The following is a 14674-nucleotide window of genomic DNA, read 5'->3' as shown; positions in this document are numbered from 1 at the left end:
CTGGCATAATATCTGAGCGGCTATTTCCCCCGCTTCCCTTAGACATATCGACGATGTACATTTTCCTCATGGCATAAGACTATGAACATGCACAATACTGTATATACATATATATCTGCCTCGTGCCGCAGAGGATATGGCACGAATGGTAAGCCACAGAGCATAAGTAACAGTAGGGCAAGGAGCATAGAAACTTTGGTCCTGGATTCTTCTTTTATGTCCATACTTGGGTTTCCGATTGCCCTGTGTTTGAGAGTCTTTCTATGGTGAAGATCCTTTGCCATCGTCAGAGCTCAGTAGAATCAAGTCATCCAGGTTCAATCACTCCTTGGAACTCGTGGAGAGTCATAGAGGAAATCATGATGCTCAGCCTGCTGGTACCAATCCAATATCAAGCCTTGAACTCCGGGACTGATAAATGGGGAAAATATTTCATCACCTGCATCATTATACCTGTTGATACCATTGAGTCAAAAACTGGCATACTGTCCTTGGACATAACATTCATTGCTCATTCATTTTTAATACTCAAGAATGAGTGCTCTAAGGCTGCACTCTGTGGTGTTGTGTCGATTTCATTTTAACCCTTAAGGGTGATCATGTGCACATCAAGTTTAAAGCCCTTCCGGAGCCGGGGGTTCAAGCATGTGCAACCCCATAACAACCATCAACGAAGCTGAACCATAATCATTCACTGTATCTCTTCCCTAAGGCTGTTAGTCCGAACGCGATGATATTTTAATTGAGACTGCTGCATTATATATCTCTCTATTCCCACCAAGTCCAGACCATCCTCGCTCTGTTTCCAAACTCACTCCCCCGGAAACTATGGACGTCGCCTACGATCACATCCAAGAGGAAATCCTCGCATCTCCCGAGAATGACAAAGATTCCAAACCCGGAGACGCTGACCCTTCCGAGACTTCGAGCCGGCATCATCTAGGGGCTGAATTCCAAGAAACCTTCAACGCTTTCTCGGCGAGCCCATGGGGCGCCCGGCTCGGCGGGCTATGGGGAAATGTCCGGCGGCAAGGGGAAAGCTATTACGAAGAAGCAAGACAAGAATATTCCACTGCGAGTCAGGAAGCTATTAGGGGATTTAGCGATTTGAGAAACTCGATAATAGGACGAACGAGAGGGCTGTCGTTGGGTGGGTTTGGTGCCGGTGGCGAGGGTGACGACGATAAGGATAAAGCTGTTGGTTCGACGACGCCGACATCTCCAAAGGCCGGTGATTCATTGAAGGACTCAGCTAGAGATGGTGCAGGGGAGACACAAGACGCTGATGGGGATGGCTTCATTTCTCGATTCCGCGCAGAAGCGGCGAAACGATTGAAGGATATTGAAAGGGCAGAAGACGCTGCCGACGAGGCGTTGCTGAGATTCGGAAATAATATTCGGAACTTTTTGCGTGATGCTGTCACTATTTCACCCCCGGAAGAGGGCGGCCAGAATACATCGGGCAAGGTGCTATTCGAGAGCAGAGATGCGGATGGAAAAAGGGTGATCCATACGACCAGATTCGAAGCACAACTACACGCCATCCATTCAAACTTAGAAAGCTTTTCCAAGGATCCTGACGGTGGTGAATGGGGTAAATGGAAAGATGAGTTCAAGATTGATAGTAAAACTGATGTTATATCCAAGGATCTGGAGACTTATCCAGAATTAAGACGAGCGATGGAGAACCTCGTGCCAGAAAAGGTGGAATACGCAGACTTTTGGAGAAGGTACTACTTCTTGCGAATGGTTATTGAAACAGAAGAAAAGCGCCGAAAAGAACTATTGCAAGGTATGTCGTCGCCTCTAGAATCAAGAAGAGCTGCCATGAAATCATATTTACTGAGGCTTGTCACAGCATCCACAGCTGGTGATGATGAAGAGGTCGCCTGGGACGAGGATTCTGAATCCGAGCCTGAGTCTCCGACCACACCACAAGTCAAAATCAACAAGGCATCTGAGCCGCCAGGCGCGTCTTCCTTACCAACTTCCTCATCAATGTCAAATGAGAACCTGAAGCCATTGGAGTCGCGGAATTCCAATGACCAGCAGTCGCAGGCTGATAGCGATGCAAGCTACGATCTTGTTAGTGGTGCAACTAGCCGGACACCAGGGAGCCCAAAGGAAACGGAAAAGTCTGCAACATCTCCTGCGAAAGCAGTGGAGGTTAGCAGTGATGAAGAGGATTGGGAATGAATTGACTTGGAATGCCTCAGTTTTTGTGGTCAGGTTTTCTGTTTATTTCACTTTTATACTCATCGAAGTTTGCAAGTAGCTGCTTCTATCCACACAGGCCCTCTTTAATATCCGAATGGAATCTCTTATGAGCGGCAAGGAAGTGTGTTACTGCATCAACCCACAAACCTGGATTTAGACTAGTTCTAATTTCCCTTTCCAACAGTCCCTGCAAATAATTTTGTGCCGGTACTTAGGGTGTTGAGCTGGCTCAGGCCACTGCTAGGCATTTGATGTATCTATATTAGATAAGTTGATATACTTGGATACAAAGCCGCAGCCGGTTCAAATTACGATAGCCTATTGTGCGCGTGCCGTAGATTTTCCCAATGCTAACCCAAACAATGGCGTAAAATTAGATATCGGCTGTTCATGGCTCGGCGTCAGCCATTGCTCTTTCGCTCCCTGGTTTCGCCACTCAGCCTGTGCGCAGAGTCCCTTAGGGGACTGCTTTCCTTTTGAAACATTCTTCGGCTGGCTCTGGGTTTCTGGATCTCAGAAGCTCTTCTGCCCTCACTTCGAGCTTTAACGCTGGGCGAGGGCGTCGCCATCGCTTGCCTGGATGTAGGATCCATGCCCTTTCGGAATCCATCATGATAAAGATCCTCGCTAGTCCGATGTTCCTTTGACCGTGGGGTGGTGCTCGGACTATATGGCTCCGCGCTTGGTCTCCAGCTGCGGGGGCTGCCGGCCCAAGAGTCTTGGTCTTGACCTCCTCTATACTGGTAGTCCTCCCCACGCCGTTTCAACGGGCTTTCATCATAGGGATCCCAGCCAACTTTCCGTCGTGCTTCGGCACGAACGCGCTGGCGATGGTGCTCGTCGCCGCCTGCACCCGTCGTGGAAGATTCCTCAAGGAAGAAGTTGAGAAGTTCGTCAGGGATGGAAAGATGAGATTGTTGTTGGAATTGTTGAAGAGATGTAAGACGGAGCAGCATTTCTAGGAGGGATAGTGAGGTTTTGATATTTTTAAATAAGGGGTTTGAAACGGTATTCAGAGTCCCAACGCCGGATGGAGACCGTGATATCGTCATGTGTTGCTGTGAGTGTGGAGAAGAGCTTTCATCACCAATGTGAAGACTTGACAGCTTCTTATTTAGCTGGCCACTCGGAGATTGAGGGAGAGAAGTAGGTCCTGGTGAAGATGACTCATCCTCAGAGTCGGAATCTTCAGGCTCATTGTAAACTTCAAACGCAATCCATTCCAAGTCTAGCCCAGGTGGAAATCTCCAACGTTCACCTGTAGCCATATCTGATCGTCCTGGAGTTTCAGGTGTATCATGGTAAGATTCGTGCTCTTCATGGCCCAAAGTGCCTTCACTTCCTTCGTCGTCAAATTCGTCATATTCTGTGGCGCTTTCACCCATCATTCTTCGTGGTGGGATTGCATGTATATCACGCTTCAGTAGGAGGACAGGGTGATTGGCTTCACCTTCGCTCCCGATGTTCAGAATTTTGCCAGTATCAGCATAGAAAATCTTCGAAATCTGATGTACCGGGATAATTTCCCTAATTCCAGCGATTGCGACATCTTCGAACTGGGACGGTTCTTCCTCTTCTGATTCAAATGTGTGAACCCGATCGTCATCTAAATCCTCAATAATAAGCATCTGATAGGCAAATTCATCACCTTTGGAATTGCTTCTGATACGTTCATCGGCAGCCCAATCTTCAGAGGGAATTGAAAACGATGCATGAGAATCTAGTAATTCCATAGGGACTCTGCGTAATTTTAACCGTGCCTTATGAATAACTTCTTTCCAGGTCGTACTCCGAATAGTCTCTTCGTCATGAGGCCTAGCGTGCCCTGCAAAAAGAAGGTATATTGAAAGAGTAAAAGTGGGACCAATTTGAACAGCCTGTGACGACAAAACGGCATATTGAGTGTCACCAGCGGTCAGAAAAGTGCTTGCTTGAAGAAGCCGGGAAGGCGACACGGTTGCGGGAAGAGTGGTAGACAAGCTTGCTCCAGAGGTGGTAATAGCAAGGTTGATGAGCGGTACTGCATCCTCGATCCGACCCAACAATTTGCGGATATCCTTGATGATAAGTTTTATGTCCGAATTGATCTCTGTCCGTCGGGCACTTGAAATGGCACCCTTGCGTCTTAACTCTTCGGTGGATGCGATTTTAGCCAGCCGCTGCCCAAGGTTCTGAATTTCCCATCTGATTCCTTGCGTGAGAGACACGGCCGATTCAAGAGAAGTATTGCCCCGAGCCGCGCTAATCCTTATTAGGGCTGAATATCCAGAGCACTCCAAAAGCCATTTTGACACCTACATGAGTTCGATCATATCGATAGCGGGAGAAATTATCTGACAGGTTAATACAAATCCGTAGTAAGAAAACAAAAACATTTATCCTCGAAAGGAACTCACTCGGATTTTGCCTTGAAGTCGCTCTTGGAGAGTCTGAAGCTCAGAACGGTGACCATCATCAATAGCCTGGTTCGAAGTGAGTTGGTCTAATTGTTATCGCAAGGAAAAGTTACTTAATCTAACCGATGATCTTTTCATCAGTCTAGATACTTGACTGATCGCATATTGCCCCGTGACGCGGATCCCTGACCTGCACCACATTAGAACCTCACTCGCTAGGAGGGGAAACTGTCCTCAGAATACCTGACGGCATAGTTCATAGCCTGTCCCGTAAGCTACAGCAATTTATTAGCACTCAAGGGGGTAAAAAGTTGCAAAAGGCCATCAAAACTTGCTGTCAAAAGAAGTTTATCCATTGTGAGAAAACCAGCCATTGCATATATATACTGAGCAAATACGTCTGAAACCCGCTGTCGACAACTGGGCCCAAGGGGTTATCAAAGTCAGCATAATCGCTAAACCTCGAGAACGGTCGCTGAAATAACAGCTTGCTGTGACAAGGTATCCAGCGGGGGGATTGCAGGGGCCGTTGGTGTGTTGGAGACGCCATATCATTTATGTAGGCCGTTTTGGCCGGGCGGCTGCAACCAGGCACGTGCCACAGCCGCGCCAAGATTACGTCATTAGCTAGGCGCGTTTGACGCGCGTTAAGGCTAGTACCAAAAGGGTTAGAAGCAACAGCGCGGGTATGTCACACGTGATTTGAGGTCAATTTAGTGTGGTTCGTGGCCAGCATCCGCAGCCGTTGGACGGCAACTTCAGACAATGCTTATGTAAGCTGGGGATCCACCTTCAAAGTTAGTTTCTTGAGCCCCACGATTTCTCCTTCCACCTCAACCCGACGCTCGCAAAGGCACTCTGTTTGCTGCAGTTTGTGTCTCTGAAGAAATTGACTGACCAGCCTGCCTTGTTTCCCTGGCTTCTTGTTAATTATCTTGTTTATTGTATTCCCTGAAGACCCCAGATTTTGTTGTAATTCATTCATTTTTGCACAATGTCCCACCTCGATTCTTGGGAGGATGACCCCGCTGCTCAGGACGAGAACCTCTCCAGACAGGCCCAGCAGAGTTTGAATCTCAACCCACAAACCTCCTCATTCCGTCCAGGTGCCACGTCCTTTCAGCCTGGTGCTTCTGAATTTCAGCCCGGCCAAACATACCAGGGCTATGGTTCATACCAACAATATGGCCAATACCAGCAGCAGGGATATGGTGGCTATCAGCAACAGCAGCCCTACGGCCAGTATAGCCAGCCCTATGGTCAACAAGGCGGGTACAATCAGTACTATGGTCAGAAGTACGGAGGTTATAATGCACAGCAACAGCAGCAGCAACAGCCGCAGTCGCAGGCCCATCCAGCCCAACAGCAGAAACAATGGCAACCGACCGAAATTGCTGAGCGGCGAAAAGCCAGTTCCCCAGCCGTCAACACCCCAGCAGCCCAAAAGCCATCTAGCACTCCCACTCCCACCCCGACCGCTGCGGTCCCCAAAGCGAAGATCCTGTCCATTGGCGGTGATATACCAAAATCAAAGACCTCTTCTACTACCTCCACAACCCCGGCTTCCACTCCGAAGCCTGTACATGAAAAGAGCAGCGGACCCGCAGCCGTCCAAGCAGCATCGAAAGTGACAGCCGCTAAAGCGATAGAGAAGACAGAGAAGAAGGCTGAAAAGAAGGCTGCAGCTTCCGGAAAGACGTCTCCCACCCCATCTTCCGGCCGGTCGTCCCCCAGTAGGGCAGAAATCAAAGCTGCCAACCGTGATGCAGATTCTGTTGCCAGAGAACAGGCTGCCGATGTTGACGAGGCCACATTGAAGGAAATCTACGGTGAGAAGCGTGAGCACGTGAATTTAATCTTCATTGGCCACGTCGATGCCGGCAAGTCCACACTGGGTGGTAGTATCCTGTATGCTACAGGTATGGTCGATGAGCGTACGATGGAAAAGTACAAAAAGGAGGCCAAGGACGCTGGGCGAGAGACCTGGTATCTCTCCTGGGCCTTGGATCTGACAAACGAGGAGCGGTCAAAGGGAAAGACTGTGGAGGTTGGCCGTGCCTTCTTTAAGACTTCCGGCGACACCGCTGATGGTCCTGTTACTCGTCATTATACTATCCTTGACGCTCCTGGTCACAAGTCGTTTGTCCCTAACATGATCGGCGGTGCCTCCCAAGCTGACGTAGGCATTCTGGTTATCTCCGCTCGCAAGGGTGAATATGAGACTGGTTTTGAACGAGGAGGTCAAACGCGTGAACACGCATTGCTTGCCAGAAATGCTGGTGTGAAGAAGCTTATTGTAGCAGTCAACAAGATGGACGATCCTACAGTTGAATGGAGCAAAGCTCGTTACGAAGAATGTTCAACCAAAATTGGCAAGTTCTTGGAGGCTATGGGATACAAGAAGGATGACTTGAAATTCATGCCCATCTCAGCGCAGAGGACGATGGGTATCAACACCCCTGTACCAAAGGACTTGGCTCCTTGGTACAATGGCCCATCGCTGCTTGATTATCTCCACAATATGAAGATGCCTGAGCGAAAACTCAACGCCCCTTTCATGATGCCGATCAGTGCCAAATACAAGGATATGGGAACGGTTATTGAAGGGAGAATCGAATCCGGTGTATTGAAGAAGGGGTCCACGTGTGTTCTGATGCCGAATAGAGACGAGGTCACGGTCACGGCCCTGTACGGCGAAACCGAGGAAGAGATTACTACTGCTACCTGCGGTGATCAAATCCGAGCACGCCTGCGGGGAGCCGAAGAAGAAGACATCATGCCTGGATTCGTCATGTGTTCCCCAAAGAGACCAGTCCATTGCGTCTCGTCATTTGAAGCCAAGATTAGAATCCTTGATCTGAAGAGTATTCTTACTGCCGGCTTCAACTGCGTCATGCACATTCACTCAGCTATTGAAGAGGTTACGTTTGCGGCTCTACTTCACAAGCTTGAGAAAGAAACCGGCAGACGAAGCAAGAAGCCACCACCATTTGCTAGTAAAGGCCAAACCATCATTGCTCGACTTCAGGTTATTGGGGGAGCGGGCGCTGTTTGCGTAGAGCGATTTGAGGATTATAATCAACTCGGACGGTTCACCCTCCGTGATCAGGTATGCATTTTTCTCCTGGTGCGTTACGCAATGCCGTTACAATGCCATACTGACCTTTTGCTCGATAGGGACAAACCATTGCTATTGGAATGATTACCAAGCTGATCACTGATACCCCTTCTACTTAAGTTGCAATTTATTGTTCCCGTTCTGGGTTTGTCTAGATTGGGGGAATTAGAATTTTGCCTCAGAAATATTGTTTGGCAAAAAATTTGTTTTGAAGTACCGAGTATGGAGTAGTAGATCTTAAAAATGAGATGCGCATGAGATGAACCTCTGCATAGAACAACCCCAATCAACCGGTCGGAACTCCTGCAAGTTCTGCTAGAATTTTTATATGCCCAAACTCCTGTAATTCTCCGTAGTCTATGGTATGGATATCCTGGTGCGAGACCGTGCGAGCGAGGGAAAAAAAAAAAAAAAAAAAAAAAAAGAGAAAGCAACAACAAGTGGGTTTGAAAGCCGCAAGGCAAGGCGTCATCTTTTCCTCCTCCCAACGACTTTTGTGAAGCCGTCCTCGTCAACCTCCGGCTCTGTCCTCTCCCGCTGCGGCCTAGGAGCAGGTGCATCCTCCATCGCCACATCCCCGTCCTCATGCTCGTCGTCGTCTTCGTCTTCGTCTTCATCCGTCTCCTGATCCTCATCCCGCATCTCCACCTTTCTGAACAGCCCAAGGCTTGCATTTCCGTCTCCGCCACCCCTGAGCTCCTTTTGTTTCCAGGCCTCCCACATCTTGTTTACTCCGGCCAGGTCTCCCTTCTCGATCTCCTCTTTGAGCTCCACGACCCGGTCCGCGATATCGGCGGCGCTCCCGTCATCCACCACGACATCGAACTCGTCGCTCATCACCTGAAGCAGGACTTCCTCAAGGTCTATCGCATCGGTTTCGGGACGGTCGGTGAAGAGTTCGGCGATGGCGGCGCAGAACCAGTCGCGCTTTTCGGAGGAGGTGGGGCCGCCCCATGAGGATTGGACGGCGAGGGTGAGGACGGGCCAGTTGTGCAGGATAAGAGTGATGGCGAGGTCGAGTTGGGCGGAGGGTGAGAGGGAGGTAGGGGACTGTTCGGAAGGTTGGAGCTGCGGTTGCGACTGGGGTTGGTCTACATCCATTGTGCCGTGTGGTGGGCGGTGCGGAGGACAATCGACGCGATTGGGTTCCGTTTTGAATCGACTGATATATATATGGGGTATCCGAATGTGATCTCACAGGGATTTGGCCGGGGAGGTTGCAGCAGGAGGAGGAGGAGGAGGAGGAGGAGGTGGTATGGCCCAGGCGCATCTCGTGGAGTTGCTCCGCTCAAGCACTGCAGGCGAACGAAGCGGGAAGAAAAAAAAGTTTCGATATTCAAAACCCACACAGACGGCGCTGATTGGCCGACCACGCGCGGCCCTCGTTGACAGCTGCTCCGGACGTTTTGAAACCCTGATTGTCTTCCCGTCCTCGTGAGTTACGCAACGGCCAGGACATCTCGCGGGGGGGTTCTATCTCCCCCCGTCACGGTATACACGGCGCGGTCTGTGCAATTGTGCCTTTGCTCTATTCAGCGCCTTTGGAGGGTTCGTCGCGTGCCATCCGGACATTCCTCGGTGTTTTCCCATGGAACGTCCATGACATCATCCAAACCGCTTCCGTTGGGCTCGAACTTATCAAAAGCTCGATTTTCAGCAACGCCGACGAGAAATGCCCGCTTTGCCTGGTTACTTGTCAAGCCGCTGGTCTTGGCTGTATATAGTTGTCTTAACTCTCTTAACGATGATGGCCTGCAGAATTTTTCCTGTTTAGTTTTATTTGTCGGCATTTCCGTCCTATATATAAGAGATCGAATTTCGAACTCCCCCCCTGAATGCTTGCGACGGTGAGGCCTTGGGAGTCCTAAACCGCCGACAATGCCCTTCAACACAATCACCGTTGCTTCGGTCATTGCACCTACTGTTCTGAAAACCTGGTGTTTGCATGTAGGTCCATTCCCCCGCACAGCAACCCAGCCTCTGGCCCCCCCCCTTTTTTTTTAACTGACCCTAAACGCCCTTGGAGCAAGGTCTTCGGAGGAAAACCACCCAAGCAGAAGCCCGCAAATCGTCTATCCTACCATGAAGGATTGGAGATCATCCGCCGGTTCATGTACTATGCCTCGCATCATACGGTCGAGGAGTTCCAAGCCTTCACCGCCCGGCGTGTCCCATCCCCCCACTGGGTCAAACAATCCAACGTCGTGGTTCCTGCCGAGCACCTCGTTTCCGCAGGACATTTGATCATCGCGGAACTTGGTCCCGGCGGTGTCGATCGTGTGGGAGGCAAGACATGGTGGCAGTGGAGGGGGGATGATGTCGCGCTATACGCCGAATGGATCGAGATGAAAAGCGACTACGCCCAGAGGAGGAATTTAGGCCAAAGATCTAAGCGAATTATCCTCTACGTGCACGGCGGAGCGTACTACTTTGGAAGCGTCGATACGCATCGATATCAGCTGCAAAGGCATGCCAGGAAGCTCAAGGCGAGGCTTTTTGCTCGGTGAGTTGTTTAACTATGGTCATTGACTATGAATAACGCTGATACTGACGTGCTAATAGTGAGTTACCAATTTTTATTTGACCATCTGAATTCGAATTACTCACCCAGAAACAGCGAGATATCGTCTGGCGCCACAATTCCCTTTTCCCTGCGGCTTACAAGACTGTTTGGCGGCCTATCTATACCTCTTGACCCTCCATAGCCCCGAAGAGATCATATTCGCCGGAGACTCGTCTGGAGGCGGAATGGTGGCATCGTAAGTATAACCAAGGCAATTCAATGGCTTGGCTAACCCGGAAATAGGATGCTCGTAATCCTACGCGACCAAAAAATGCCCCTACCTGTGGGAGGAATATTGATATCCCCGTGGCTCGATTTGACCCATTCATTCCCCAGTATGAATGATATTGGAACTGAAGATTATCTGCCTAAATACGGCTTCATGCAACGGCCTTCCATGGCGTGGCCACCGCCGAGTGCCGACGAAATCGGTGTCGTATCGAAATGTGCGGGGAAAATCTTACAAGCCATAAATTCACCACCCGTGGTGGATAGTACTACTTCCGTTGACGAACGGGCCATTGAGCAGTTTTTCATCCGGGAAGCAACCGCAACGACCCAAGCTGGTCATCTCGAACCCTTACCGGAGCACCATGCAGCTATCTTCCAGAACGGGCGGGGGCATCCGCACCCCGACCATCTCCTCACGGTTCAGATGGACGGAGTGATGATAGAGCTGAAAGATCAGATTCATATGTACACGCCTAACGAGATGCTGTCTCACCCGCTCGTGTCTCCCGTTCTGCAGCCGTCACTTGGCGGCTTGCCTCCGCTGTTAGTTCTTACTGGCGGCGGTGAGATGCTTAGGGACGAACAGATTTACTTTGCTCACAAAGCCGCTAATCCCGCTGCCTATCCTCCAAGCGAGAAGTACTTGAACCGACATGACCCGGAGCGGAAGATAATCGACAAGTATAAACCTACATACGTGCAATTGCAGGTCTGGGAGAACCTATGTCATGTGGCTCCCACTCTCAGTTTTACGCAGGCGGCAAAGTATATGTATCGTTCAATTGCACAATTTGGAGCTTGGGCGCTCTCCCGGGCGCAAGAATCGAGCATTGAAATTCCTGACTGGACTACGTCCTCGAGCGGAGATATCGATTATCCTGGTGGCCAACAGCGAAACCTATTTCAGCAACAGCAAGGTTGCAGATCTGTTGGAAAAGCTGGGGGTCCCCTCCCGCCTTTTCGTCACCACATGATCCGCCAATTGATTGATGGTCATGGCAATATTCGCCCATTACCGGATGAGTCTTACCTCCCAGCCCTCGGCCTCTCTCCTGATGAAATCGGAGAACCTAAAGTAGGCCCCGTAAGGAGGTGGTTGAACGCGAAGCAAGAGTGGGATAATAAGTATTCCAGATTGAGACGCAAAATATTAAAGAGGCGGGTAGAAGAGCTACTCTTAGGTATTGAGGAGCTCGCCCCTGGTGAAACACCGCCACCGAGCTCTGCAGCGGCCAGACGGGGTATTTCTATCCGGAGAATCCGAAAACCCACGAAGAAGAATCGTGCATTGGCTTTCTGGAATTCAATTGCAAATAAACACGATGAAGCAGTTCTCAGAGAGAGCGGGGAGTACGCTGGTCGTTTCCGGGCTCCTCTTCCCAGGCGCGCAAGTGAAACCAGGGTAGTGACGGATGTTGGGCAATCGAATGAGTCCCAGAGAGACGTTTCAGAAAAAGTGTCATCTCGTAAAGCGCCGTCGCTTGCCTCGTCGAAATATTCCGACTCTTCACCTCGCCAAAACGACGATGCGGGCGAAGTCAACGGTGATACCAATGACAGGAAAGCAACCGACATTTCTATACCACCAAAGACGATAGATGACCTTCACCCACATCCAGGTTATGTCCCGCCCCGGAGCCCTCTTCGTGCAGCGTCCGTCAAGCGCAGAGACTCTCAGCAACGCCGGCGCCCTGATGACAAAGCCAGCACCAAAGCTATCCGTCATGCTCAAGGTGTGATATCACCGGTCTCTCCTGTCCAGGCATCAGCATCCTCGCTCGAGTGGGAAACACCACGTGAATCGCTATCTGCATTCTCAGGTAGACGAGAGCCAGGAAAACCGCGCACGAAATCTAACCTTGCACATGAGGATGACTTGCCCGTCAACGGTGGAGAGGTAGTGGACGACACCAAGCGTCGGAGGCGCCACGCCGTGCAGACAAGTGATCAAAATCACTCCAGCCGGTATAACCATGATGTTGGACGTCCTGCGCCACTTGCTGCCGCAAGGTCAGGTGGGTCTATTCATCGTAGCGGCCAAACTCAAGCCAATTTTGGGGCGGCGCGAGGGTCCTCGAAATACTACTATCAGGGGAAAGAGTTAGCAGATGAGTTTAATTCCACCAGAGCTAGAGACCCCTCTGAGACAGAGCCGTTCCCGTCATTTCCGGCCAGTGGCAATATAAGCGCTGCGTCGCGATCCCGAGGCGAGGTCAACGGGGATGCTGAGAAAACAGACGACGAAAGCGGATATTCGAGTGTTTATTCAGATGAACGAGTTGGCATTGGAGACACGAGGACGAGATTCTAAAGCTATTAAGGATAGGCCGAGTGAGCTTTATCGAGGTCGTTTTAGAGATTTCTCCGGCCAGAATCCCGTAATTGGTTAAATATACAGTCGCTCGAGAATAATCTGTTTCTAAATTTCGGTATCGACCTTAGTTTCGTGAATATTTTGGATATTAATATCGGAATACGTTGTGATATAGCTAATGGAGTTACATGCTTGGAGTTGACTATTTTTACATATCATACAAGTTCGTTCCAGCGTTCGTAGAAACCCTCAACCACCTAGTACAAGAAGGGCGCTGGGGGACAGGTGGGCGTCACTTCGACCTGTAACCCACTCATCATTCGTTCAAGCAGCATTCTTGCACGGAGAGAAAGGATGTTCAGATGGAGCCTATTGAAACTCGGGCACACCGTGTTTCCGAATCCATCATTTCCATTCCAGTCCAACCTTCCTAGCAACCTTTTCAGCGATACTCATGAATGCACTCCGTCGCACGCTCCTATCATCGCTCTCTTCGGCAACGACGGTGGGAACACCGCGATCAGCGTCTTCACACACCCTAGCATCAAGCGGAACATCTCCCAAAAACTCAATGCCTAGGCGTTTACAAGTCGCCACAACGCCACTAGTATCATGAGCATGGCCAGCTGTATCCTCCTGGGCTCCTTTAGGATCTGAGCCTCGAGAGAATATTCTCGTCTGCTTACCGCAATGCGGACAGGCGAAAAAGGCCATGTTCCTCACCATACCTAAAACGGGCACGTTCATCTTCTCGAAAAGGCCGTAACCTCTGACAGCGTCCCTAAGTGCGATATCTTGTGGTGTAGACACAATCACTGCGCCGTCCACTACGATTTCTTGATTAATGGTCAGTTGCACGTCTCCCGTTCCGGGAGGTAAGTCGAGGATGAGCACATCCAGTGGGCCCCATGAAACGGAGTGGAGTAGCTGGTTCATCGCTTTTGATACCATGAGTCCTCGCCAAGAGATAGGGGTTGTGTCCATGGGCGGTATGTTGGGATCGGAGGTGGTGATTGTTGACTCTGGGGGTGGTGGAGGGAGAAGATAGCCCATGGACATGGATTTGAGGCCATAATTTGTGAGAGGAACAAGGCAGTTCTCTGTGAAAATCTGGTCAATGTACTGTTCATTCCACTCGCAAGAAAGATATATACGGAGAAACGCACTATCGTCAAGCCGCGGCTCTCCAGAGAGATTCAATAGCGTGGGTATCGAAGGCCCAAAAATATCCGTGTCAAGAATGCCAGTGCGAATTCCACGCCTGGCAAGCGCCAATGCAATATTCACTGCCAATGCAACTATTAGCATTCGGGTCCTATTCCCATCGAAGAACGCGGCGTAGAGCAAAGGGTTCCTCAGCAAACGGACCCTACCGGCAATTGTCGATTTACCGACCCCGCCTTTAGCAGACGAGACCGCTATCACCTTGTTCACATCGCGAATCTTCCTTTTCTCAGGCAGGCCACGACGGCGTGGGAAGGATGGCGGCGTGCCGGAGCGCGGGAGGCCCTTTCAAGATGATGGCGTTAGAAAAAAATGGATCGGACCAATTGGAAGGGGAAATCTACCAGCGGATTGTCATGTTGGAGTTGTCGGAGAGTGGAAAAGAATCTCCGACGCATCATTCCTTTACAATTATCAGATATTCGCGCTCGAGTCCTTCCATCTCATCTGCAGCGGCCGTTCAACGCTCGTGTTTGAGCTCCGTCAAGCTCGGCGGCGCGCTGGTGCTCGGCTAGCTTTCCTCAAGCCCACACGGGCACCAATCAGGGAATGTTTCCCGAGTGAGCTTTGCAACACCAAAAATTCCCTAAAAAAATTATATATATATTTCG

General features: G+C 50.3%; 6 protein-coding genes across 6 annotated transcripts; 3 read left to right on the top strand and 3 right to left on the bottom strand.

Moving 5' to 3' along the window:
- The first annotated feature begins 666 nt into the window (after positions 1-666).
- Positions 667-2530, top strand: CIMG_01373 (BSD domain-containing protein). Its single transcript, XM_001247601.2, has 2 exons — positions 667-1792; positions 1859-2530. Exons 1-2 carry the CDS (start codon positions 829-831, stop codon positions 2194-2196), a joined length of 1302 nt encoding a protein of 433 aa, XP_001247602.1. The 5' UTR covers positions 667-828; the 3' UTR covers positions 2197-2530.
- On the bottom strand, positions 2422-5134 carry CIMG_01374 (RanGTP-binding protein). Its single transcript, XM_001247602.2, has 5 exons — positions 4949-5134; positions 4737-4888; positions 4614-4679; positions 4516-4550; positions 2422-4458 (listed from the first exon to the last, which is right to left on the bottom strand). The coding sequence occupies exons 2-5, from the start codon at positions 4812-4814 to the stop codon at positions 2619-2621; spliced, it is 2019 nt and encodes a 672-aa protein (XP_001247603.2). The 5' UTR covers positions 4815-4888; positions 4949-5134; the 3' UTR covers positions 2422-2618.
- A 473-nt stretch (positions 5135-5607) lies between these two features.
- CIMG_01375 (eukaryotic peptide chain release factor GTP-binding subunit) lies at positions 5608-8003 on the top strand (the record flags this gene model as incomplete). The annotated part of the gene is made up of 2 exons (XM_001247603.2): positions 5608-7722; positions 7791-8003. The coding sequence occupies 2 exons, from the start codon at positions 5608-5610 to the stop codon at positions 7848-7850; spliced, it is 2175 nt and encodes a 724-aa protein (XP_001247604.1). The 3' UTR covers positions 7851-8003.
- A 196-nt stretch (positions 8004-8199) lies between these two features.
- Positions 8200-8832, bottom strand: CIMG_01376 (pre-rRNA processing protein; the record flags this gene model as incomplete). Its single annotated transcript, XM_001247604.1, has 1 exon — positions 8200-8832. One exon carries the CDS (start codon positions 8830-8832, stop codon positions 8200-8202), a length of 633 nt encoding a protein of 210 aa, XP_001247605.1.
- Positions 8833-9240: 408 nt separating this feature from the next.
- On the top strand, positions 9241-13020 carry CIMG_01377 (lipase/esterase). Its single transcript, XM_001247605.2, has 4 exons — positions 9241-9678; positions 9762-10234; positions 10437-10490; positions 10538-13020. Exons 1-4 carry the CDS (start codon positions 9610-9612, stop codon positions 12834-12836), a joined length of 2895 nt encoding a protein of 964 aa, XP_001247606.1. The 5' UTR covers positions 9241-9609; the 3' UTR covers positions 12837-13020.
- On the bottom strand, positions 12988-14499 carry CIMG_01378 (nucleotide binding protein). The gene is made up of 4 exons (XM_001247606.2): positions 14408-14499; positions 14213-14348; positions 14006-14125; positions 12988-13939 (listed from the first exon to the last, which is right to left on the bottom strand). Exons 1-4 carry the CDS (start codon positions 14462-14464, stop codon positions 13245-13247), a joined length of 1008 nt encoding a protein of 335 aa, XP_001247607.1. The 5' UTR covers positions 14465-14499; the 3' UTR covers positions 12988-13244.
- Positions 14500-14674: the final 175 nt, after the last annotated feature.

The sequence above is a fragment of the Coccidioides immitis genome (assembly GCF_000149335.2).
Source record: "Coccidioides immitis RS genomic scaffold supercont3.1, whole genome shotgun sequence".
NCBI classification, from domain to species: Eukaryota; Fungi; Ascomycota; class Eurotiomycetes; order Onygenales; family Onygenaceae; genus Coccidioides; species Coccidioides immitis.
The sequence above is the reverse complement of the archived record's forward strand: the minus strand, read 5'-3'. Positions and strand labels throughout refer to the sequence as shown.